The sequence below is a fragment of the Diadema antillarum genome, unplaced genomic scaffold (assembly GCF_040938485.1).
Source record: "Diadema antillarum isolate AM-2024a unplaced genomic scaffold, OU_Dant_1.0 seq00000384_RagTag, whole genome shotgun sequence".
Taxonomy (NCBI): Eukaryota; Metazoa; Echinodermata; class Echinoidea; order Diadematoida; family Diadematidae; genus Diadema; species Diadema antillarum.
The window spans coordinates 1136420-1162065 of record NW_027271382.1 but is presented as its reverse complement, the minus strand read 5'-3'; the positions used below and the strand labels follow the sequence as shown (position 1 = coordinate 1162065).

Genomic DNA, 25646 nt, shown 5'->3' with positions numbered 1-25646 from the left:
ATGAAAATGATAGTGATGATGATGATGAATCATGATGATGGTGATGATGATGAGGATGATGATGATGATGATAATGATATTGTTGGACAGTTTATGGTTGTTGCTTTCATTGTGATGGTGTGAAGGGTTTTAGATTCTCAAGCATACTTTTATTCAATCATTGTCATCATCAGAATCATTTTCTTAAATCATCTCTAAAATGATGATAATTGCCATCGTCTCAGATGCTTGATTTTTTTGTCATTGTTACGGTGATTACAATAATGGTATGATAATTTAAATGATAGTGATGATGAAAATGATAGTGATGATGATGATGAATCATGATGATGGTGATGATGATGAGGATGATGATGATGATGATAATGATATTGTTGGACAGTTTATGGTTGTTGCTTTCATTGTGATGGTGTGAAGGGTTTTAGATTCTCAAGCATACTTTTATTCAATCATTGTCATCATCAGAATCATTTTCTTAAATCATCTCTAAAAGTTACTCACAAATTATTACCACTCACCAGGTGGCCAAGGCTGTGTCGGTGGCCTTGAACAACTGCGTCAACTGCCTGCCAGGTCAGCGCGACGTGGACAAGGCCATCCGCGCTGTGGTGGACTCCAGCAAGGGTCTCATGTCCGGCAAGGTAATGACAGAGTGGCTTGGGCAAAGACTAGCAATATGTATTATTATTTTCATCTTTACTACTGTTTGTCCATTCGGCCTACCATAGTTGTTGAGGCCTAGAATATAACTCCCTTTGTTGAATATTGTGTATGAGCATTTTCACTGCATTTTGGTGAGATACATGTACTTCTTCATGTTGCATCTTGATGTGTAATCTTAAATGCACAATAACTGTTATGATTTTTTTTTAGACTTCTGGAATGCTTCTATGCTTAATTTCATCTTTCAGAAGTAACAGTACTGCAACATAAATATATATAATATATATATTTTGCCTGCATTTCTTTTTCATGCATGACCCAATGAATGCAGAGTCTCAATTGTCAGATATTTTGTAATCCATTCAAATGTTTTGTGTAAGTGATGATAGTAGAAGAAGTGATGTGTTCTTTTTTTACTTTCTGCAGCAAGTTTCAAACAAGTGTGTTTGACAATGAGTTTATTCCTTGAACAGATATCCTCCGAAAAAGTGTAAGCTGAGGTTGCTGTACACAGAAAAAAAAATAAAGTGTTGTGGCCCTGTGCAACAAAAATGGCAGTTCAAAAGAAATATTACCATACTGCATATAGTGGATATTGCCCAGCAAATGTGGTATTTAACAAACGAAATTGAATTTGATTGAATTTGAAAATCTGCAATTTCTTATAAAATTAGAAATTTGTGTGGTTTGTAAAACATTCATGTGGTGGTCGACAAACACGAAAGCATTCTTGGCTCCATGATTTGGAATCCTAAATCCTAAATTCTGCAGCTAGAGGGTAGGGAGGATATCGAATTCTAACCACAAAGGGCATGGTGGTCAAGCATTGCAATATACCAGGAAGATACCTTGTCACTGGTTTTGTTGTTGACTGTGACACCAGTGAAAGTATTTGTTGGGTACCACATATCAACTACTTTGTTTACAACAGACTTGAAGATTAGACAGTGTACTGTATACGGCAAATATTTCATGAGGTTTTTATTTTTCGTGAATTTCGCGATTCAAGTGCTATTCACAAAATTAAAGACACACAAATAATACCGACTCTGATGCTGATATGAATGTGATGTACGCATGTACATTCCTCTGTTCAGTACAGGACTCCATGATCGCGAATTCAACCACTCGCGAAATCGTCGGGAAGCCCGGATTCGCGAAAATTTAGACTCGCTAAATATATGGCGTATACAGTACTTCTTTTTGTGTGCGTTGATATTGCCATGAATGTTTGCCTGCGTGCTCACTTGATTTTTTTTTTTCAGAGCGTAGACCGTGTCTCATATTTGTGGAATGTAATAGTTTGTGTCATGTTTTGTCATTGTGATTTCCAATAAGGAGGACGAGGCACTTGCAATGGTAAATAACAACACCAAGAAAAAAAGAAAGATTTGAAGAGCATTTATTAAGTGACCTCTCATGCACTCGACATAGAATCAACAGATATCATATTATCAAAATTTCTGTGTATCGTATCACGACGCACATTTTTCCACGTACCATTATGCCGATCATATTCTGATTTCTGTAACAAATGATTTGTTTCTTCCCACTGGTTCTGTTTTTTACATGGGATTGGTTATTTTCAACAGCATTCCAGTTTCACACCGCCCTGTATTCAAGCTTCTTAGAACTCTGTACAATATACATTGTACCAAATCTCTTTAATTTTCTACATCACGTAAAATTACAATGCGCTTTATTTATCTGTTAATGATCTTTTGCTTCTTGGATTCGTTCATGGAATCGGGATTATTTTTTTCCCCCAACACTTGCCAGTTCTGTAGCAGTTCTGTATATAAATCCTGTCTACTTTTTTCCACTTACATCTGTTTCTGCGCGGAGAATTGTATTGGATGGGTTTTGTTTTGTTATCTCACTTTTCCTTCGAGCATTATTTTCTTTTCCCTTCTTGCAAACTAGGTTTTATTTTTTTTTTCGTTATCGTTTACTTGTTGATTTCTTCCAACCTTTACTTGCTTACTTTTCGACATGCACCCACATATTAGATGATGAAAAAAGCTCAGGAGAGATATGCAATGGTATGTAGTCTCTGGTAATTCTTGGCAATCACACAACAGAACTCCTACGGAGAAACCGTTTCATATCACCTACCATATCGGTGTCCTTTATTCAGCTATACATAGAACATATAATCCTATCCACTGTATCCCATAGCTCTTTGTGCCACCTTCCTGTTGCTCTGTATAAGATTATTGTATCCTGGTTTTTTTAATTTGTTTCTTAACTAAATCTTGTCTGTGGTGTTATTTGGCTTTCTGTAACAACTGGCACCACATGGCCGCATAAAAGAATCTATCCATAATTGTAGCCTAATGTGTAAAATCATTTTGAGTGATGTTTCAGTCAAAAATAGCTGTGCGTCTCTTATGCATCAAAGCGCAATCAGTGGGAAGCATTCAGCATCCCATCTCTGTGTGTGTCAATTGTCAATTTCTTCTTTATCTTCCTTTTACGTGTATCTCCTTGTCTTTGTCAACGTGCAAAAAAATATTTGCAGTTTCAGTGTGTCTCTCTCTGCTCTTTGTATCTCTTCACATCTGTGTGTGTGTTTGTGTGTATACAATGTTTGTTAACATTTCTCATTTTAGAAACTCATTCAAAGTAGAGATAAAAGTGTAAGCTGTGAGGTAGAATAAATACACAGCACCCTAAAATGTGTAATACATTAAACAGAATGCAGTGTAGGTTTAGTCAAAGGAAGCCCTTCTATTACTGCCCTATGGTATGTGTTTATCACTTTGATAGATAGACAGATAAATAGATAGATAGATGCATGTAGATACAGATGCATATAGATAGATAGATAGATAGATAGATAGATAGATGTGTATAGATAGATACATTTTGTAGATAGATAGATAGATAGATGTATATACATAGATAGATAGATAGATACATTTTGTAGATAGATAGATAGATAGATTGATTGATTGATATATAATGATTTTGACAAGTAGATGACAGGGCAGATACATAAATTGTAGATGAATCATTAGATTTATTGGTAGATACACGTAGCTAGATATACTTACCAGCTAGCTAGGTGGCTGCCATAACATAGTGAAGAACATCTTATTGTGTGGAAATTATTACATAATTCACATCCTCTGGTACCAGCATGAAAACATTAAAAAAAAAAACTGTGCCAATATTTTGTCCTTTGTATGAGCCATGTAAATTTCAATGTATAGTGAGTGGAATCTAAATAAGTAAAAACAAAAACAAAACCAATTCACACAAATTTTTGTCTTTCAAAAAGAAGAAAATTGCAAAACAAAAGTTTGACACTCACAGGAGATTGATCGGAAAGATCACGAAGTGTTAACACGATATCCAGAGCCTATGTTTGTTTGCTATTTACCAGTTGAATAGGGTATGTGCATGGCTGAGATGTCGGTGAAATGATTTACAGGGTAAAGAATGTGAAGGAACTTCATCAGGTATATATCAAATAATTATCAGTAGTCCTTAGAAGACAAAAGTGAGGTTAGGTGCCAAAAGGCTGTTTCAGTGAACCATTTTCCCTTGCAGTAAACGGCAGCAACTCACTTTGATAATCACTCCTAGAAAGTAACAAAAAAAACCCCCCAATTTCAAAATATTACATAAAATCAGGGGCATGGGGAAGGGGAAGGGGATGAGAGAAAGGAAATCCACAAATGCTAATGGCAAAATCAGAAAATTTCACCTCTATGATTTGCTGTGTGAAAGACTTTGATCCCCCAATATTTCAGTTCTGAAAGACTGATGGAGTGGCAGTGTTCACTTGATTGAAAATGAAGATGAAATTGGTTCTCTAATATGGCACAGGACATTGCCTTTTACTTCATGGATGTTTGTGCTGGACAAATGAAAGAGCAGTGCTATATGATTTGGTCATCCTTTGACAAGTTTGCCCAAAATAAGCGATCCCCTTTGGACCCCCCCCCCCCCCCCCCCCCCCCGGAGATTTCTCTGTTCATCCCAGGTTGAGCTATTTGTTTCCCCGTTTTGGGAGTTGTTTCTTTTTCTAGAACAGTAATCCAGTACCAATCCTAGGACCCCTCCTGTATTACAGGCCATTCAGTGCAAGCCCCCTTTTGAGATCTCTCGATCAAGTGTGAAAGCAGATTTGAAAAGGAAGAAGAAGAAGAAGGAAGAAAATAGTACAACCTGCATCACACACAGAAGTGAAAATGCAATCTTTTGTCTGGAATGATAAAAACATCCCTCAAAAGATAGAAAGAAAGAAAGAAGAAGAAAAAATTAACCCAAAGTACAAAAATAGAAAGTTCAACCAAGGAATATCTCCCACTTGGTCCCTATGTGTAACTGCTGGCCATGTCCTGTAGATGTGGTCAAGATTTTGCGTGTAGCAGGGCACTATGTGCCTTGATCTTACTGCCAGTTTGTTCGGATACTTTTAGCTGCACATGTCAGCTGTATTAGGCAAACAAAAGTGTCTAAAGAAAGGTCAGTATGTTGTCTTTTGGAATCGATTGTGTAATAAGTGACTTTTACCAGCATATTACCTAGTGATAGAAGAGATTGTCACTGCCCAAGGTATGTACATTTTTTAATGGCATTTGATATTAAAGTTACCAAGATTGCTATAGTTTACCTTAGCAGTATCTTTTGTTCTTAAAATATGCAACATTTGTCATTTTAAGTTCATCTCTTAATCCATGATGTTGTGTATCCTACAAGTGAAGGTTTTCATTTCCCATTTGTATGTGCACAAGTATCTTGTCTTCTTTTGATTGGTTGTCTGTTTGTATGTTTGTTTGTTTGTTTGTTCTTTTCTCAATTTTCATTTGCCCGGTGTTGTTTATTTTGTTTTGACATTGCTGAGTGTGTTTTCCTCTCCTTTGTCATTGTAATTATCATTTTGTATGTTTTTATTCTTTTCCTGTCTCTTTCATGTATGTTTGCATGTGTCCTACTACCGTGGCGACACCGGTACTTTCTCCGCAACCTTAACCCACATCGGGACTTGATCTCTTCACCTTCACTTCCGTGTCCATCACCGTCATGTGAACCCAATGCCCTTGAGCCTTCTTTCCCTATCCATGCATACCCCCTGCCCATCCCCCTTTTTTCTGCCTTTTTTTTTGTCTATCTTTGACTCTGCCTCTATCTCCCACTCATCCTGTACCTCTTGCTCATCTTCTATCCCTGACTCTTCTCTATCTATCTTTCTCTCCTCTACTTCTTCCTCATCTTCTATCTCTGACTCTTCCTCTATCTATTTTTCTCTCCTCTACTTCTTGCTCATCTTCTATCTCTCACTCATCTTCTATCTCTCACTCATCCTCTACCTCTTCATCATCTTCTATCCCTGACCCTTCCTCTATCTATCTTTCTCTCCTCTACTTCTTGCTCATCTTCTATCTCTCACTCATCCTCTACCTCTTCATCATCTTCTATCTCTGACTCTTCTCTATCTATCTTTCTCTCCTCTACTTCTTGCTGATCTTCTATCTCTCATTCATCTTCTATCTCTCACTCATCCTCTATATCTTCCTCATCTTCTATCTCCGACTCTTCCTCTATATCTTACTCATCCTGTACCTCTTACTCATTGTATATCTCTGACTCTTCCTCTATCTATCTCTCACTCATCCTCTACATCTTGCTCATCTTCTATCTCTGACTCTTCCTCTATCTCTTACTCCTCTTCTATTACTCACTCATCTTATATCTCTCAATCTTCCTCTGTCTCTCTCTTTTTCTCTACCTCTTGCTCATCTTGTCTCTCACTCTTCCTCATTGCTATCTCTCGTTCATCCTGTATCTTGCTCATCTTCTATCTCTTACTCATCCTCTATCTCTTACTCATCCTCTATCTCTTACTCATCCTCTATCTCTCACTCATCTTCTATCTCTTACTCATCCTCTATCTCTGACTCTTCGTCTATCTCTTACTCATCCTGTACCTCTTACTCATTGTATATCTCTGACTCTTCCTCTATCTATCTCTCACTCATCCTCTACCTCTTGCTCATATTCATCTCTAACTCTTCCTCTATCTGTAACTCATCTTATATCTCTCACTCATCCTCTCCCTCTTCCTCATTGTCTATTTTTGACTCTTCCTCTATCTGTCTCTTACTCATCCTCCCTCTCTTGCTCATCTTCTATCCCTGACTCTTCCTCTGTCTCTGACTCTTCCTCTATCTCTTACTCATCCTCTATCTCTCACTCATCTTTTATCTCTTACTCATCCTCTATCTCTGACTCTTCGTCTATCTCTTACTCATCCTGTACCTCTTACTCATTGTATATCTCTGACTCTTCCTCTATCTATCTCTCACTCATCCTCTACCTCTTGCTCATATTCATCTCTAACTCTTCCTCTATCTGTAACTCATCTTATATCTCTCACTCATCCTCTCCCTCTTCCTCATTGTCTATTTTTGACTCTTCCTCTATCTGTCTCTTACTCATCCTCCCTCTCTTGCTCATCTTCTATCCCTGACTCTTCCTCTGTCTATCTTTCTCTCCTCTACTTCTTGCTCATCTTCTATCTCTCATTCATCTTCTATCTCTCTCTCATCCTCTATCTCTTCCTCATCTTCTATCTCTGACTCTTCTCTATCTATCTTTCTCTCCTCTACTTCTTGCTCATCTTCTATCTCTCATTCATCTTCTATCTCTCACTCATCCTCTACCTCTTCCTCATCTTCTATCTCTGACTCTTCCTCTATCTCTTACTCCTCTTCTATCTCTCACTCATCTTATATCTCTCAATCTTCCTCTGTCTCTCTCTTTTTCTCTACCTCTTGCTCATCTTGTCTCTCACTCTTCCTCATTACTATCTCTTGTTCATCCTGTATCTTGCTCATCCTCTATCTTTTTATCATCTTCTGTTTCTCACTCCTCATGCTATCTCTCATTCATTCTCTATCTCTTACTCTTTTTCTGCCTCGTACTCTTCTTATGTCTTTCACTCTTCCTCATTTCTATCTCTTGTTCATCTTGTATCCTCATCCTCTATCTCTTACTCATTTTCTATCTCTTACTAATCTTATATCTCTCACTCTTCCTCTACATCTTCCTCGTCTCGTGTTTCTCTCTCTCTCTTCTTACTATCTCTCATTCATCCTCTATTTCTCACTCATCCTCTACCCCTTTCTCATCTTCTGTCTCTCACTCTTCATATTATCTCTCGTTCATCCTCTATCTCACGCTCATCCTCTATCTCTTATCTTTTATCTGTTATTCATCCTCTACCTCTCACTTCTTCTCTACCTCCTTTTGTCTCTCACTCTCCCTCAAACTATTTCTCATTACCCTCCATCTCTCATCCCCTACCTCTTATTCTTCCTCTGTCTCCCGCTCTTCCTCTACCTCTTGCTCATCTTCTGTCTCCCATTGTTCATAATATCTCTTATTCATCCTCTATTTCTCTCTCATCCTTTACCTTTAATTCATCCTGTCCTCCACTCTTCATACTATTGCATCTTTCGTTCATCCTCTATCTCTCACTATTCTTCTACCTCGTACTCGTCTTCTGTCCCTCACTCTTCCGCATTACTATCTTTCATTCATCCTTCATCTCTCACTCTTTCTCTGCCTTTCCTTCTTTGCCTTTTCCATTTTGTCATCTCTCATCGTTTCATTTTTTCACTACGGTGTGCGTCTTTTCTTTGCTCTGAACGATTTGATTCTCTCCCCGAAATTGTATCATTGATATCATTTCCCTTCTGAACTCACTGTATTACCTTCTACATTTCTTGGAAACTACAATGGATTATATTTTCTCTTGATCATTGATCTTTCATCCTCTTTCCACGCTTTCCCTTATACTTCTCTTTCTTTCCCTCTTTTGTCTTGTTCTTTTCTTACCACGTTCTCCACCCCAAACCATCTTTACCTCCTTTGCCCTGCATTCTGGTACCCGTTCAACCATTCATTTCATTCACTGGGCATAAATTGTTGGCATAGTGGCTTGACCCATGTACTCGCCAAAGTGTGGTCATGGACGCAATGTCCCCAACGTCCACCATTTCTGCGGAAGAGCTGGAATCTCTCTTCGCAAGTGTATGTCACTGTTCTCACATATTGCACCGTTGCATATTCTTCCTTTGGGTTTATGTTGAAGATTCATTGATTTTTTTTTTTCCTGTAGTTTTTTTTTTCTTCGTTGCAGTAAGCAGTGTAGTACAGAAGTTGAAATCACGTATCACCACAGACATTTATCATCTGCACTTTTGTGACGTAAACCCTTGACTGGAAGAATTGAAACACATCAGAGCAGGTTGTGTTTATATCCACAAATGTCCTGATTTTTCAGTTTGCTCGATGACAAATAAAGTGATTGATATAGAAGTCTTTTTTTTATTCTAATGATCAATTTTTCATCGCAACTGCTCGATGGGTTCGACCTACCCATGGTTGAGTACGATGCGTGCACAATTCATACGGGACATTCATTTGGTTTTAGATAACTAAAGAAAAGTTTGCATTCTGCCACATTACCATGGTTTGACTCATTCATTGTCCTCATTTCTTCTTCATATGACTGTATCATAAAATCATTCTTCTGTGCAATATGCCAGAATGGATCAACTCTGTCTCTTTCAGTTTTTCTTCCATGTGATAGTAATCGTAGTAGTCATGTTTTATTGAAAATTGATTTGTGTGCCTTCAATTCAGGAGTCTTGACTTTCCCAGAGAAAAGTGAAAAAAGGGCATGTATCACATTCAACATTGTTTTACAGTCAGTTCCGCCTGTATGTCTTTCACAATCATGTTTAAATTGTATTGTATTTAAATGAGAATGTTCACTGAATGGCTTCAAGTTGCCTGTGTATTGCTTTTATGCATTGTGTCAAGAGTGCTTGATATAATTGACAGTATGCTTTTAATTTTGTTAGTGGCACTCTGAAATTTTCAACTGTCCCTCTCCATAGAAACAGACAGACATCACACACAGATACCTCTACAAATTGTACCTCTAGAACAGTTGTAGAATGTCACATTATCTGTTCTCATCCACTCAATACACATTTTTTGTTTCCGTGTACACTAACCTCATCATATTTATAATCTCTCACACACACAATATACATGTACAATGCACTTCACTTTTCTTCATAAATGATAAATGTGACCTTTTTGTCATTTAGAAGAAATTTCAGAAAAGATTCACTGATTAGAATGTTTGACAACAGCCAAAGATTAAGCGCATTGCTGAGATATACAGTAATTTATCTCTTACCAAAGTCTTGATAATGTATAAATTTAAGCCCTCAACTCACTGTACTTCTTTTCTCTTTCAGATACATTGTATTTGTCATTTTTACATTTGATATTGCAAGAATATGTGATGGAAGTCGGGATGAGTTTTCGGAATATTTTTGGCTAAAGCATCTTGTCAAGACGAGAAAACAACAAGTTGAAGTTTGTAACCATATCAAAGTTGTTGAGATGAGATATTGTAGAAGTGGCATATGAAGCAAAGCAACAGCCAAAAGGCATACCAGTGAGAAGCCAGATACACTGCATGTTTATTTGGACAAAATGACAGCAAGCCTTCCTTAATTAGCTACGAGGCAGATGCTTGGAAAAGTAGAGGAGAACTTTGACAAAACTGTCAATGATGTGACTGATTATGGTGATACTTATATTCAATTTTCCTGTTTTATTTCCCCTTCTCCCCCTTTCACCTCCCAATTCTCAATGTCTGTACATCTTCCTTGGCTATGTTTGCACAACACCATGTGTGTGAACACCCCCACCCCCTTACTACCCCTCCTGATCTAATCCCCATCTTCACCTATTCTACACTTTCCATCACCTACCCCCTGTCCCCCCCCCCCCCACCCCTTTACTACCACAACTGGACCACTTGGGGTGGGATGTTAACCCACCAGCTGCCGGCTGGGGAGCACAAGAGTTACCCCGAGCACCAGAACAGCCTCAACCGGGCGGCCCAGGGCCTGAATGTGGCCAGCGGGGAGCTGGTGGTGGCGGCCCGGGGCACCCCTGAGGAACTGGCCATGGCGGCCAACGAGTTCAGCCGGGAGTTCCAGGACTTGATGGACTCTGGAATGGGTATGGCCAGGACCGCATCGGTAAGATGATTGAACTCCTTTCTTTCCTTTTCTTTTTTTTCCCACCATATCTCAACTCTTGATATTGTTTTTACTTGACTTGATAGGACAAGGTATTTCCAGTTTAATTACCAGATTACTGAACTGGCCACCATGAATGGATTGAACATAATGAAGGGACAGATAATGAGATAGATAAATGATTAATTAATACATGGAGAGATGAATGGATAGAAGATTGATGCATTCCAGAAGTGAATTGAAATTAAATCATTTTACCAAAGCACTCCTACAGAAATGCATCTTTCCAAATTTGCTTGTTTTGTTTTTGTATGATTTTTTCCCAGTAAAACTCATATGGAATCAATAACAGATTATACAACATCCTTCGTAATTGCTTCACTACCCAAAGCTAATAAAATTACTAGTCTGTGTACAATGTGTACACTAGTAAAGCTGCATGATTTAGTCTGAACCTTTTACCACCATTTTTATACTTACCAATACCAACGCCAATTTCAGTATGTAGGACTAATATGAGAGTTGCTGATGCTCTCTTTCTTTGCAGGCGGAAGCTCAGGGCAACATGGTTGGTAGTCTAAAGAACATCTCAGTCTCCTCCAGTAAGCTGCTGCTGGCTGTTAAGTCCATGTCTGTGGACCCCAACGCACCCAACGCCAAGAATCTTCTGGCCGCTGCAGCGAGGTTAGTTTGGTTGCCATGGTGATAATGTTGCTTGGATAGTGCCTGGGTGACATGTCACTGCTTAAAATAGGAACTGCATGTACAATGTAACAAAATATTCTGATATGATGGTACAATTGTCTGTAGCATGAAGATATTTCATATGTGTGTAGCTCAAGTTGACCATCATATAGTATCATTTCCACATTACTTTCAACTTGGATCCTCATCAGGTCAGGTCTTTTTCTTCTTTTTTTTTTTTTTTTCATTTGACTACACTAATCTCCTCCTGTTGCTTTACATGTAGGATATATGAGCATTTATTTTTGATCTTCAGATTTTTGCTGCAAACTTGAATTGCGGTAGCTTGCACTCCTCCTCTGTTTGAAACAATTCTATACTGACATATTTTTGTCATATGGTGTACATTCTGTACTGCAAGATAATTTCCATCACTCAGAATGCCATGATTACCAACCAGAGATCGTAATTTTTGCTTTGTGCACCCAGGCAAGTGACAGACAGCATCAACACGCTGCTCAACACCTTCATGCAGAGCGCCCCCGGACAGAAGGAATGCGACAACGCCCTCCGAAACATCCAGGCGATCAAGTCTATCCTGGACAACATCAACGAGCCGGTCAATGACGCCACCTACTTTGAGTGCCTGGATGCAGTCATGCTCAAATCCAAGGTGACTAGGATGCTCCTCGCCTGGTGTTCTTAAAGTCACTTGCTTGAACAGAGGTCATAGGTCACATCGTGCGAGCAACTTGCACATGATGATTTCAAAAGAGACATACCATGCTTACTCCTCTCCCTTCACTCTCATTGTTTTGAATTAACCAAAGAGAGACACGATGTTAAGTAATCTCAATATAGGGAGTCAGCCTTCTTTTGATTTCAAAAGCAGCAGTAAGATGTACGATACTTTGAAATTGAGCATCATTACATAATGCATTCTTTGACCACCTATGATTGAAGCATCTTGTGATGTATTTCACTTTGGATGGAACTCAACAATCATTGCTCAACAGTCATTAGTACCATTCTCCATCATCAAGCAAGTTATTTGTATGTCACATAATGATATGTGTAGATTGTTATGACATGACATTTGCTCCTGCGACAATTGCTCCGATCTTATTTTCTCCATGGACTTAGGGTTAGGATTAGGGTTGTGACAGGGTTTTAGGTTGAGTTTGATGTGAGGATTAAGATTAGGGTTAGGATTATGTTTGTGGGTAGAATTTATGTTTGGCTTAAAGGGGAAGGCTAGTAACTGATCCGTGGGAATCAGTGGAAATGCTGGGAGATGATTATTCCAATCCTTATGGGATTCATTCAAGAGTTCATTGTATATCTATTGTTGTGTGAAAATGATTTGCTTCAGAATGGTCTCATATTCAAGTAATGTGCAGTTTAATGCTTCCAGGTTAGCGTCCCTGGTCAGTGACGGAGCATTAATCTGCACATTACTTGAATATGAGGCCATTCTGAAGCAAATCATTTTCACACAAGAATAGATATACAATGAACTCTTGAATGAATCCCATAAGGATTGGAACAATCATCTCCCAGCATTTCCACTGATTCCCACTGATCAGTTACTAGCCTTCCCCTTTAACATGCGTATATTTCATAGGAGCAATTGTTGTAGGAGCAATTATCATGGAATCATAGATTGTGTATTGGACACATACAGTAGGTTGCTCTTCTTTTCTACAGTGTCTGGTATATGTAAGAAAGCCAGCAGAACCACCATACAGAGTTAATCTCACATACACACACAATGTATGTTATTATTCTAGAAAGAAAACAAGACCCTCTTTCTGATGTCTTTTATATAAATGTTTGTTTTTCCCTTGAATGACGCTCTACCTCAAGTCTGTAAAACGAATGTTGAAAGAATCTTGTAGGGCTTGCTGACACATGTCCCTGTGTCTATCTAACTTCTTCTCTTTCTTTTCTTTTTTTTTTTTTTTGTACGACAGGACCTTGGTGAAAGTATGGCTGGCATCACCCAGAACGCCAAGGAGGGAGAGCTGGAGAAATTCGGCCAGAGCGTGGAGAGGGCGGGCCAGGCTGTGTGCGGACTCACCGAGGCCGCTGCTCAGGTGAGACCGTTTTACCCTTCCCCGAAAACTTTCTTTTGCTAATAATTGCAGGCAAAAGAAGTCGCTCTCATACTGCTTGTTATTGGAAAAAAATGAGCAATCTTTACAAATAATTGAATATCATTTTTAAAACTATGTATATCCATATACTCTATTAATGGTCTTTCAAGCTGGTCTTTTATTCGATTGATATGTGTTGTTCATAGACAGTGATTGTGTATTGTTTGATCCGTAGAGATTTTGCTGAGATATGTTTGTGTGAACCTAGTGACATTTTCAGTGAGAAAATTGCAGTTTTCATTGATATCTGAGGACATGTATGACTTTCGGGTGAGTTCATTCTAGGAAGTTCTGTTGTGGTGAAGGAGAGGTGTCCTGTAATGAATCAATTAGATTGATTAGATACAGTTTATGATTGTGTCTCATGCATAACAGACAAAACAAAAAAGACAGCAACAAACAAACGCACAAACTTCCACTTCTTGAATACCTGCACCAGCAGGGTTACAACTATTTCATACTTCATAATATGAGGACGAGTTCTTTATGGGTGCCGCCCTGTGTGTCGGCTGTAATCTGAAATTGTTGCTGTTGTTAGTAACGTCACACAAATAGTGGACAAATGCATACAACCTTCCAATGAATAATTTGCATTGTGCATGCCATGTTGGTGCTACAGTATTTACACAGTATCTGCTCGTTTTTCTGTATCCCTTCTGCTGCAAAACAGTCGGCCTACCTGGTCGGAATCTCTGACCCGTCGAGTGTGGCCGGTAGACCGGGGCTAGTGGACCAGTCCCAGTTTGCGCGAGCCTTCCAGGCCATTCAGTCGGCATGTCAGAGTCTGCTGAACCCAGACAGTTCACAGCAGCAGGTAAGAATCAAGTCCCAAATTCTGAGGGATTCATTCCTTTTTCCAAAAAAAACCCAAATCTATGAACATTGCAGAATAAGAAACCTCACTTACGTGCATACATACTGTATAAGCTGTTATTTTCGCGTACAGATATTTTCACGAATGAGGAGGTCATGGACATTTTCGCGAGATGTTGCTTAATTGACACGAAGCTGTCGTAAGTGCGCTATTTCACCATTTTTACACATTTTTGCGTGTTGTTCAAATCGCGGTCCAACAGTGATTCGTGAAATTCGCAAAAATTAAACCCTCGTGAAAATAACACCTTGTACAGTACATTCATACACACGAACACACACATATACGTATTAGATACATTCATGTTGGTTTTCAGCTAATCTTTATTTTATTTTACATAAAACTCATCTATAATGTATGTGTACAACAAAATACAAGCAATGAAATCACAGAACAAAGCATAGTTATAAAACAAAATAATGAAGTTTAGCAAAACAGATGTTTTCTTGTGGTTGCTGTTTAATGTTCGCTTGCCCATGTCTTATTTCCGTCCAGGTCTTGGCTGCAGCTACTGAAGTAGCCAAGCATACCTCCGCCCTCTGCAACATCTGCCGAGTGGCTTCGTCCAAGACCAGCAACCCGGTGGCCAAGAAGCACTTCGTCCAGTCTGCCAAGGATGTGGCCAACAGCACCGCCAACCTTGTCAAGAGCATCAAGGTATGAAGACAAAAGTGCCCAACATGTACTGTACAAGAGGAAATTGTTGTAGTGTGGAAATTTTTACCCATTTTCATGCTACATGAAACTACCATGAAATAAAAGCAAAAAGATTGTTTGCGTGTTTTATTTCAAATATCTCCTATGTTTAATTTCAAGGTACACTGTACATGTAGGTATGTTCTAGGGGTGTAACCGTGTTGTTACTTGTAGTTTTCTGCATGTTCGCTGGTCCTGTTGTGCGAGGGAATCAGCTGTTGCGATACGGACCAGTTACCTTGTACTTTAGTCTGTGCTGCCAAAGATGTTAACCATCTTGGCAGTTGTGAGCTGTTTTAAGTGTGCGCTCATTCGTTGTAATGTCTGCAGAAGTGAAAGTACATAGAATTCATCTTACCCTGCTGAGGACAAACAATTACTAGCACAGAAAAAAAAAATGTCAACATTTTCAGTACCTTGTGATCAAGTTTAGTGTAGTGTGGAGGATGCCAAAGGAAAGGTAGAGGAATAGTGTGTGATACTGTGTTGTCATGCAGAAAGCTCTGTGCTTTTGATATGACTCCTTGCCTTGCCTTGGTCATGTTTATATCCTTTTATGGGAGATGGGGGAGGGATTTGCAGTGAAAACGGTTACCACGGAGAATGCCTGTTGACCGCATCACAAAATTGAAAGTATTTTTTGAAGTATGAATTCAAGCGCTATGCCAAGAGAGCCTTCTCCATTCAAGTTTTATTTGATCTTCTGTTCCCATGAAAGGATCTTGATGGGAACTTCAACGAGCAGAACCGCAAGAACTGCGGCGAAGCGACGCGTCCCCTCGTGGACGCGGTTGAGAGCCTCATCACGTTCGCCAGCTCTCCAGAGTTCACCAGTGTGCCTGCCAAGATCACACCTCAGGTATGTCGGTCGAGGATCTCCTGAAGAAGTGAGGAAATACTACTCTCTGTTTTAGTTTTAAGCGAAAACATAGTTCTGGGAAGGGCTCAAAATTAATTCTCCATCACTTGGAAAGTTACTTCCAATGCATGAAAGGGGTCTGCCATAAAACTTACCTGGTTGATAAGATTTGGTTGGATGATGAGTTGTTTTTGACTCTTTTTGAGATCAAAAGTGTAGAATAATTTTGGTCGTAGTACACGACTTTTATTCCAGAAGAGCCCTCTCCGTTAGCATTATGGACAGGTAGAACATAACACGATGATCGATCATGCCCTTGCGACTGTATTTCCAACAAGCTGCATGCAATTTACTATAGCGCAAAAGATCAATGGATATCACTGTGGCCTGATTTGTCGATTACCAATAATCAATTAGGAAAAATTTTGTAAAGCAACCACGGAGGATTAAGCTTATATTGTGGACGTCTGGCAAGCCTTTTTGGCTAATATCTCACATTTTTATTGTTACCCAAGTGAAATTGTATTATTACAGCATTATGTCAATTATCGACAGTTCAGCAGGCATACAAGAACTATGTTTTGGCTTTAACTTGAGTACAGAATTCATTTGATATTACCGAATGAAAAGGCATGCCTGGTAGTAGTGATAATTTTTCTCTTATTGTGTAAACATAATGTTTGATATCGCATTGGCTTTCATTATCAGACAGCATTGGGGATGATGCAGCATTGGCAGTACATATGACTGTTTGTTGCAAATCTGCCAGACCTTATTAATACAGTGATATGAATTATACTATACCAGACTAGTTGTGGCCATTGCAGAGTTGTAGAGCTTCAACCTCATGTTGAGCCAATTTCAGGAACTGGTGAGTGGTATAAGATGGACAACCAGTGCAAAGTTTTATCTTCGTCATGAAGGAAGTGAACATGCAGCCCTTTACCTCGCAGAAAAACTCACCAGATTTGATGGAGCCGTCTCAGAGAATGCTGTCCTGTCCCATGCCTGCATAAACAGGAAAGTCCACCCTGAAAATTAGTTGTTGCGAATAAGAGCAGAAAAATTAGAGGAACAGAACAGGGAATGTTTAAGGAAATTCTGATCAAAATTTCAAAATCAAAATGCCGTGATGTGGCTTGTGAGCTGACTTTTAAGAGTGCCAGTTTGTATTTGATTTATCATAACATAAAGAATAATAACTTTCTCAGTCTTGCTCATAGTCTGCTCAAACTTTCACTGTCCCATTCCTCTAAGTTTACTGCTTATATTCACACTAACTAGTTTCCAGTGTGGACTATCCCTTCCAGTCTTACAGGTTTTTTGTTTTTTTTAATGATTTACGGTAATATGTGAAATTATCCTCAAATTTGCAGGCCCGAATGGCCATGGAGCCCATCACGACGGCGGGCAAGCGCATGATCGCCAGCTCCAGTGCCTTGATCCAGACGGCCAAGCCGCTGGCCATGAACCCCAAGGACCCGCCCACCTGGCAGCTCCTTTCCAACCACAGCAAGAACGTCTCCGATTCCATCAAGGAGCTCATCGCATCCATCAGGTGGGTGAAAATGTTGGGGTGGTTTGTTTTTAATCTCCTCTGACTGAAAAGAAGGAACCGTTTTGTACTTGCCTTCATAATAAATATAGAAGTTGAAATTTTTATGATTCGGTAATTTTTTGCGCATTTCATGTGGCGTGAAACTTACAAAAACCCTCAAAACTCAAAATGATCAGAAATTCTAGTTATTCACAAACAAAATATTCACTGTAAGAATGTGGAGGGTAAACTTTTCAATAAATTACGGCGCGGTAGATGCGATCAGGAGATAGGATCTCGCTAATGCTCAGTTGCTCAAATCTCTGAGTCTATCATTACAATGTACGTGTGCATGAACATTGTTTCTCCCATATACAGCCAAATTGATCATCTGGATGAGCGCCAGTCCTGACATGGCTGAATAACAGAAGGAAGTAGGACTATACATTTGAATGAGAAGAGTCATCATATACATGTACCTTCTTAATGAAGTCAAACACGCATTTCATTCGTTTTTCTTCCGCTCGCCAGGGATCGTGCACCAGGTCAGAAGGAATGCGATGAGGCCATCCACAAGGTCAACCAGGCGGTGCGGTCACTGGACCAGGCCTCCCTGGCTGCCGTCGGCCAGATGCTGCCACCTCAGGATGAGAACAACCTCAAGGTATATTGAAAGCGTTGGTCAGCAATACATCTAGAGATATACGGACCCCCCCCCCCCATATGCTAGATTGTGTGTGTGTTCGTGTAGTGAGGGGTTCAATATATTATGATTATACGTTATGATGGTTTTAATGAAATCTCAATACAGATGACAGAAAGAAGGGGAACAGTTGATGTCTTCTTATTCCAGATTTACTGGTGTATGCAAATTAATAAAAGCTATTTTTATAGCTATCACATGCTAAAGGTCCTGTTTACCTTTGGGAACAGTGATTTGAAAAATGTTCAAGATATCACATTTGATGCATGTGTGTAGGTCTGTTGTATCTCAAAACATCCTACCATATAAAATTTTCGCAGTAAAGCCTAAAGTATAGGGAGATATCAGTATTCTTCGTTTAGCAGTGAATAGTGGAATCTTTCTTTGTGACTGACGAGCAGCGAGGAAATGCAATGTAAGATTGTAATTATTTTTGCCTGTATTCCTCGTAAACGTGAAATAATTTACCACATGGAAATCTTCACAAATTTCATGACCCACACAACTGTCATGCAAAGGATCATATGCATTTGTTTTGATGTGTCATTATAAACGGAAGAACTCAAAATGTTATCATTTTTGTGGTTACCTCTCCTACAGGGATTCACTGAGACGCTCGGCAACAGCGCTGCGCAGATCCGGGATAAGATCGACGAGGTCGCCAATGCAGCTAAGGGAGAGGCAGAGAAACTCGGCCACGGGGTCAGAAAATATTTGGAATTGCGTCTTTTTCTCCTCTTCATGTTGCTATTTTTTCACGCTCATTTTCTTGTTTCATCTTCTTAAACCGTTATTAAAGAGAGTGGCCCCCATATAGTGTTGTGCATTCATGATATGCTTTGGGAATCTGTTGTAGGAAAAAAAAAATGAAGTTATGTAGATCTCATCAACATCACGCATTATATCTCCATAACAAAAAATATGAAAATTTTTTGCGGTTGATCAGTCTGCAGATAGTTGAGTTTAATGGCGGGTTAGGGATGGGGTCCTTTTGCTGTTTTGTTGGGACATTTATGCTTCTGCCTTCTGGGCAAACGATGGATGTTTATCGGTTGTATTTTGGAATGAAAGCCTGAAAAGACAGGGTCTGATTAAATGCAGAATTCCAAAGCAGGGGGATATCCTACCATCTTTGTCAGAGGTGAAACCTTTCCAGAATATTGGATCGCCTTTTATTATACCCCCGCCAAACGAAGTTTGAAGGGGGTATATAGGAATCAGCGGACGGTCGGTCGGGCGGTCGGGCGGTCGGGCGGTCGGGCGGTCGGGCGGTCGGTCGGGCGGTCGGTCCGTTGCAAATCTTGCGTCGCGAACTACTTCCTCAGTTTTCAACCGATTCCCATAAAACTTGGCACAGATGTGTGCCTTGGGTTGTAGATGTGCAAGACGTATTTTTTGACAGTACCCAAAAGTACGTTGCCATGGTAACGGCATATTATGGGCAAAAATGGGTACAAATCTTGCGTCGCGAACTCCTCCCACAGTTTTTGATCAATTTTTATGAAATTAGGTACAGATGTTCATCTGAATATGTTAATGTGCAAGACACATATTTCCGCAGTGGCAAAAAGTGCGTTGCCATGGTAACGGCATGTTATTGGTAAAATATAGGGCAAAATGCTTCATGGCAAAACTGCTTCATCAGTGTTCTTCCAATTCTCATGGAATTCATATTGAATGTTTGTCTTAGGATATAGGTCAGCATGACACATTTCTTGACAGTGACAAAAAGTATGTTGCCATGGTAACAGCTCACATATTATGAGCCAAAATGATGGAAAATTTTGTGTTGCAAACTACTTCCTCAGTTTTTGCCCAATTTCCATGAAACTTGGTACAGATGTGTGCCTTTGGTTGTAGATGTGCAAGACGCATTTTTCGACAGTACCCGAAAGTACGTTGCCATGGTAATGGCATATTAATGGCAGAAGATCAAGGAAAGATCTTGCGGATTTAACTACTTCCTCAGTTTTTTGACCAAAGCTTATGAAATGTGGCACACACCTTGATCTTGGTGGGAAGATGTGGAAGACATATTTTTCAGACGTGTCGGAAGCTGCGTTGCCATGGTAACGGCATATAAATGGCAGAAGATCAAGGAAAGATCTTGCGGATTGAACTACTTCCTCTGTATTCGACTGAAGCTCATGAAATGTGGCACACACATTGGTCTTGGTGGGAAGATGTGCAAGACATATTTTTTGGACATGTCGGAAGCTGCGTTGCCATGGTAACGGCATGTTAATGGTGGAAGATCAAGGAAAGATCTTGTGGATTGAACTACTTCCTCAGTTTTTGACAAAAGCTTATGAAATGTGTCACACACAATAGTCTTGGTGGGAAGATGTGCAAGACATATTTTTCGGACGTGTCGGAAGCTGCGTTGCCATGGTAACGGCATTTAAATGGCAGAAGATCAAGGAAAGATCATTCCTTGGGTAAGACTGTCGTCACGGGGCGGGGGTATTAATCACCTTAAGTGATATTTCTAGTTTGTAACTATATAATGAACTTGCATTTACAGGGTATGCTTCCAATGTACTTAAGGTTCTGTTAGTTTGTATGCGTTAATGTATTTACTCTCATGTCTTGCAAACTACTTTGAGCGGGAAATCATACTCCCAAAACTCATAATACAGAATCAGTATACTCATTCATCACATTCCATCAATAATTGCATATCATATTCCCATCACGTGCCTCAAGTCACAGATAAATGCTCCAGACCTGTGCTGATAATTAAAGTGAATACATGTGCATTGCTTTAATTCATTTATTTCGGCGGCGTTCAGGTGACATCCATCGCAAACTACTTCGAGCCGCTGACCCGCAACGCCATCGGCGCCGCATCCAAGAGCATCAGCTCCCAGAGACAGATGGCCCTCCTTGACCAGACCAAGACAGTGGCAGAGTCCACCCTTCAACTGCTCTATGTCTCCAAGGAGAGCGGGGGAAACCCCAAGGTAGGTCCCAAAGCTCACTGGATATCTCTTGATAAATTTTTGCTGTTTAATGAGGTGTCATGAAGTTTTGGTTTTCACCAGAAGGTTGGTTTTCACCAGAAAGTCACTGATGACAAAGTCCTCATTCAGGCTGTAGAATATTTTGCATTTAGATTCATTGTAAAGAAAAAAGAAAACAAACTCAAACAGCAGCTTATTTCTGCTACTCTATTTCAAACCAGCTTCAAAGTAGATATCTGTTCGGTGTTGGATTTTAACCTGTCCTGGAAAACAGTTTGACCTTATCGAAGCTAATCAACATTTGTCAAGTACTGAAAACTTTCAAATCCATTTAGTTTCTCTCCCTAAAACAGTTTTATTGCATTTCAAGATAGTTGTAAGGTCATAAATTTGTAGATACATTGTAATGTGCATTTTATCTGGTTTAATGAATCTACCATTTTTACGGACTATTTCCTTGATATTAATGTAGTTTGCAAGCTCATGCATAAAACAAATATTTTTGTTTGTGAAAAACTCTTTCCAGGCGGTGCACACACACCCTGCTGTGGACGAGGCGGCCCAGGGCATGAAAGAAGCCGTGGATGACCTCATGACAACCCTGGAGGAAGCGGCAAGCGAGTTTGGCATCGTCACGGGCATGATGGACAGCATCTCCAAGGCCATTCTGGTGGTGAGTTGAAGAGGCAGTAACCAAGGAAACTGGGATGATGGTCATGATGATATTGCTTGTAGTGGTCCTGCTGCTGCCACTGCTACAGCAAATGATGCTGATGCTGGATGATGGTGCTGCTGCTTCTGCTGATGATGATGTTGATAATGATCATGATGATGATGATGGTGATGATGGTGATGATGGTGATGATGTCGATGATGGTGATGATGGTGATGATGGTGATGATGGTGATGATGGTGATGATGATGGTGATGATGATGTTGATGGTGGTGATAGCGGTGATGATGGTGATGATGATGGTGAAGATGATGGTGATGATGGTGGTGATGATGGTGATGATGATGGTGATGATGATGGTGATGATGATGGTGAAGATGATGGTGGTGATGATGGTGATGATGATGATGGTGATGACGACATCGACGGTGATAATGGTCATGCAGTGACCAGAGGGGAAAGGGTTTCGGTAGAGGATAATACTGCTGCTGCTATACAAGATGATGATTATGACAATGATGATGATGCTGGCAAAGATGATTGCAGTGATGATGATGACGATGATGACGATGATGATGATCATGATGATGTGATGATGATGGGGAAGACCAGTAGTGAATCTGTAATGGATGTAGATGAGCGAGATGATTATCCTCCCTCTGCTTCTAAAGAATGAGAACATTGGATGATAATAGAAATGATGGTGATATTGATAGTGATGATCAATAAATGATGACGGCAGTGAGATCAATGATGGTGATGATGGAGGTGATGATGATAATGAAGATCGCAATGACAATGTTTTCCTTCATGTTATCCATCAAATATATGTGATTGCTACAAGGACATTGATTTATAGAGGAATGACAAAGATGATGATCAAGTGATGATTCCTAAAGATTCAAGGATAATCACAGCCATGAGAAATTGCACCTGCATTAAGAACATATCTGTGCTTTATAGTGTTCTGCAGAATTGATGACCAATAAATCTGAAAATCTAGGAAAGATGCCTTCTCAACCCTGTATTGCAGCAAGATTAGCTTGAACAGAATGATACGGTGTAACTGCCACGGCTTCCCCAGTGCTCACTGACAAAGAATCAAGGAGTACGAAAAGAAAGAACAAAATGGTTTCTCTGGAAGAAACAGAAAGTGTCCTGAAAGAGACTTGGCATTGTTATGAAATAACTATTCAAGAGAGTTCTCTCAACAGAGCGTAACCTGTCGTAGGTTGGTTGCTGTTTTGTGTGTGTGTGTGTGTGTGTGTGTGTGTTTGTGTACATGTATGTTTTCCATTTACGTGGTGGTTTGTATGTAAGAATTGGTTATGTTTTAAAATCCTGCAGTCATCAGAAAGTTATTTGATTGCTATATTGCTTTGAACTGTTGATGCATAAAGAGGAACCTACTTAAAATCTCTGTCTCTCTCATGTTGTCTCTCTGCCTTTTCTCTCACATTTTCTCTGTCTGTCTGTCTGTCTGTCTGTCTCCCTGTCTGTCTTTTCATACTCCCATCTCTCATCCATCGACCGTCGCAGACGGAGGAGTCGGTACCTGAGAGTGAGATGGGAGACTTTGTGGATTACCAGACCGACATGGTGAGGACATCCAAGGCCATCATCAAGACGGCTCAAGACATGGTGAGGTTCTGACACTATAGTCATCCAATGTGCAATATGCTGGTCACTCAAAAACACACCTTTCTTTTCAGTATCTTTATTTGATATTATTCAGTTAATATGTAATACTTGCATTGCACATAAACGTTCACTTGTATGTATATGAAACAGGCAAATAAAAATTTCAATAAGATGGTCATCATTCATATGAGAACAAATATACATAACTCATAATATGAGTATCATTCTAAAGGATGAAATCAGTAGTCAGACTTCTCCCCACTATCCACCCCACCCCATTCACATACAGACACAGACATACACAGACACACACACACACACACATGCACGCACACACTCTCACACAAACACACATACCTACATGTACACAGCAAACAAACAAAAGACAACCAAACAAAACCAACAGACAAAAATCCTGCTGTTATTTAACAGGAAGGGAACAACTATATTTTTAGCATCAACAACTTGTGGACTTCCCAGCTGGGGTGTATGGACAATACTACCGTAATGTGTGAAATGTACACAGGAGTCATACATAGCATTGAGACGATTGAATAACTTGGGCCATCCAGTGCCACTTTTAGTTAACCCGTTGCTTCCAAGATTACTCGAATTCCCATTGCTTCAAAACAGGGGGCATCCGGTTCCCGTAGACAACGGGTTAATGGCTGTCTATAGTTGGCTACGGTTTCGCAAAAGGGAGCCCAATGGAGAACTATTGATTGGCTGAAAAATTGTGTGCAGTTTTGTGAAGTGTGAAATTGCTTCAATTGTACAGTATTTTTATATACTTCATGTATTTTTCTCTTTACTGTACAATTCATACGTTCAGTATAGTTTTGGAATTTTATAAGGTTATATAGCTTATTGTGATGACAATTGTAACGATCTGGTACAAAGTTAAAAAAACAAAAAGCGAGTTGTCTGCAGCTTTGATTATGATTCTTAATAAGAGGTGCAGGTGCAGGTACAGGTAGATAGTGATGGTCATTTTACTGTGAGTGAACATTAACCCTACCACACTCATCGTCACAACTGTCATGCACCATAAAGAGGAAAGTTTGAGAGAAATGGTTCTGAGAAGGTTAAATGATCTTTTCCTCATCATGCACAGGTCACCAAGGCTAACAGCAATGTGGCGGAGCTTGGGACGCTGGCCAACCAGCTCCAACATCACTACAACAAGCTGGCCCAGGACGCTCGTGGGGCTCAGGCATCGACCAATCAGGAGGTAGGATGCTGGAGTCATCTCATGAATAATTCATCACATGTAGAGAGTTGGGTCAAGGACAGACTTTTAAAAAACAACAACAACAAGCTAACAAACCTACCAACAAGACAAAGAGACTTGTTGCCTTTGTTTTCACAAAGTTTTTTCCTTTTTTTTTTCAAGAGATGTATTTTTTTTTTGTGATTGACTTGCTAATATTACTCTGAGCTGCTTTGTTCTGCACATTGATTTGTCAAAGATCTGACTTTGTCCTTAAACTGTTGAATATTCCGTGTTGTGATCCAGATTTTACTGGCTGAAGCATATTGGGAATTCCACCTGTGTTGCAAACATTTCTTAATTTTTGAGTTTTGTTCATATTCAGCGGTCTGTGAATATGTTACAATTAACTTTGTGGCAACTAATCGTTTTTTGTCCCATTTTTATTTTTTCTTCTTGCAAGGAATTTTATTGCCTTTGATGGTTTATTTTTGTTTTATGTTTGCAAGTGACCGCTGATGTGCATTATTTGTTCTTATCAAAATTCCGATCTTGACCTTGAGTCTGTACTTCTGGATCAAGTGTGTTTTTCCTCCTTTCATAACAACTCTTTGTCCATGTTCCGTGAATTTCTAGGATTTTGACCCCCAAGGTGCCCTTCCGTTTGACGTAAGTAAAAACAGAAAAAAAAAAGAAGAAAAGAAGATGAAACAGATCCCGAATGAACACCATGATTACCTAGAAATTCACCATCTTCTTATGGAATGAGCCTGCAAGATATGAGTGTTGTATCTTTTTCCTGTGTCATTAATCCTCAGTGTGCCTCTAGACCGTAGCCAATGCTCACACAATGAACCTGAATCGGAATGGGGGAACATTGTTTGAAATGCCCACTATATAGTGTC

General features: G+C 39.7%; 1 protein-coding gene across 1 annotated transcript in view; it reads left to right on the top strand.

Moving 5' to 3' along the window:
* LOC139731760 (talin-1-like) overlaps window positions 1-25646 on the top strand; it is a 181785-nt gene that overhangs the window by 113775 nt on the left and 42364 nt on the right. Inside the window, exons 30-45 of the mRNA XM_071642640.1 lie at window positions 522-641; window positions 8614-8709; window positions 10545-10745; window positions 11293-11429; window positions 11919-12102; window positions 13403-13525; window positions 14256-14399; window positions 14955-15116; window positions 15874-16014; window positions 17391-17572; window positions 18083-18215; window positions 18855-18956; window positions 21047-21217; window positions 21744-21890; window positions 23430-23531; window positions 24646-24762. Of these exons, the coding sequence (XP_071498741.1) occupies window positions 522-641; window positions 8614-8709; window positions 10545-10745; window positions 11293-11429; window positions 11919-12102; window positions 13403-13525; window positions 14256-14399; window positions 14955-15116; window positions 15874-16014; window positions 17391-17572; window positions 18083-18215; window positions 18855-18956; window positions 21047-21217; window positions 21744-21890; window positions 23430-23531; window positions 24646-24762 (2262 nt within the window). The remainder of the gene's footprint in view (window positions 1-521; window positions 642-8613; window positions 8710-10544; window positions 10746-11292; window positions 11430-11918; window positions 12103-13402; window positions 13526-14255; window positions 14400-14954; window positions 15117-15873; window positions 16015-17390; window positions 17573-18082; window positions 18216-18854; window positions 18957-21046; window positions 21218-21743; window positions 21891-23429; window positions 23532-24645; window positions 24763-25646) is intronic.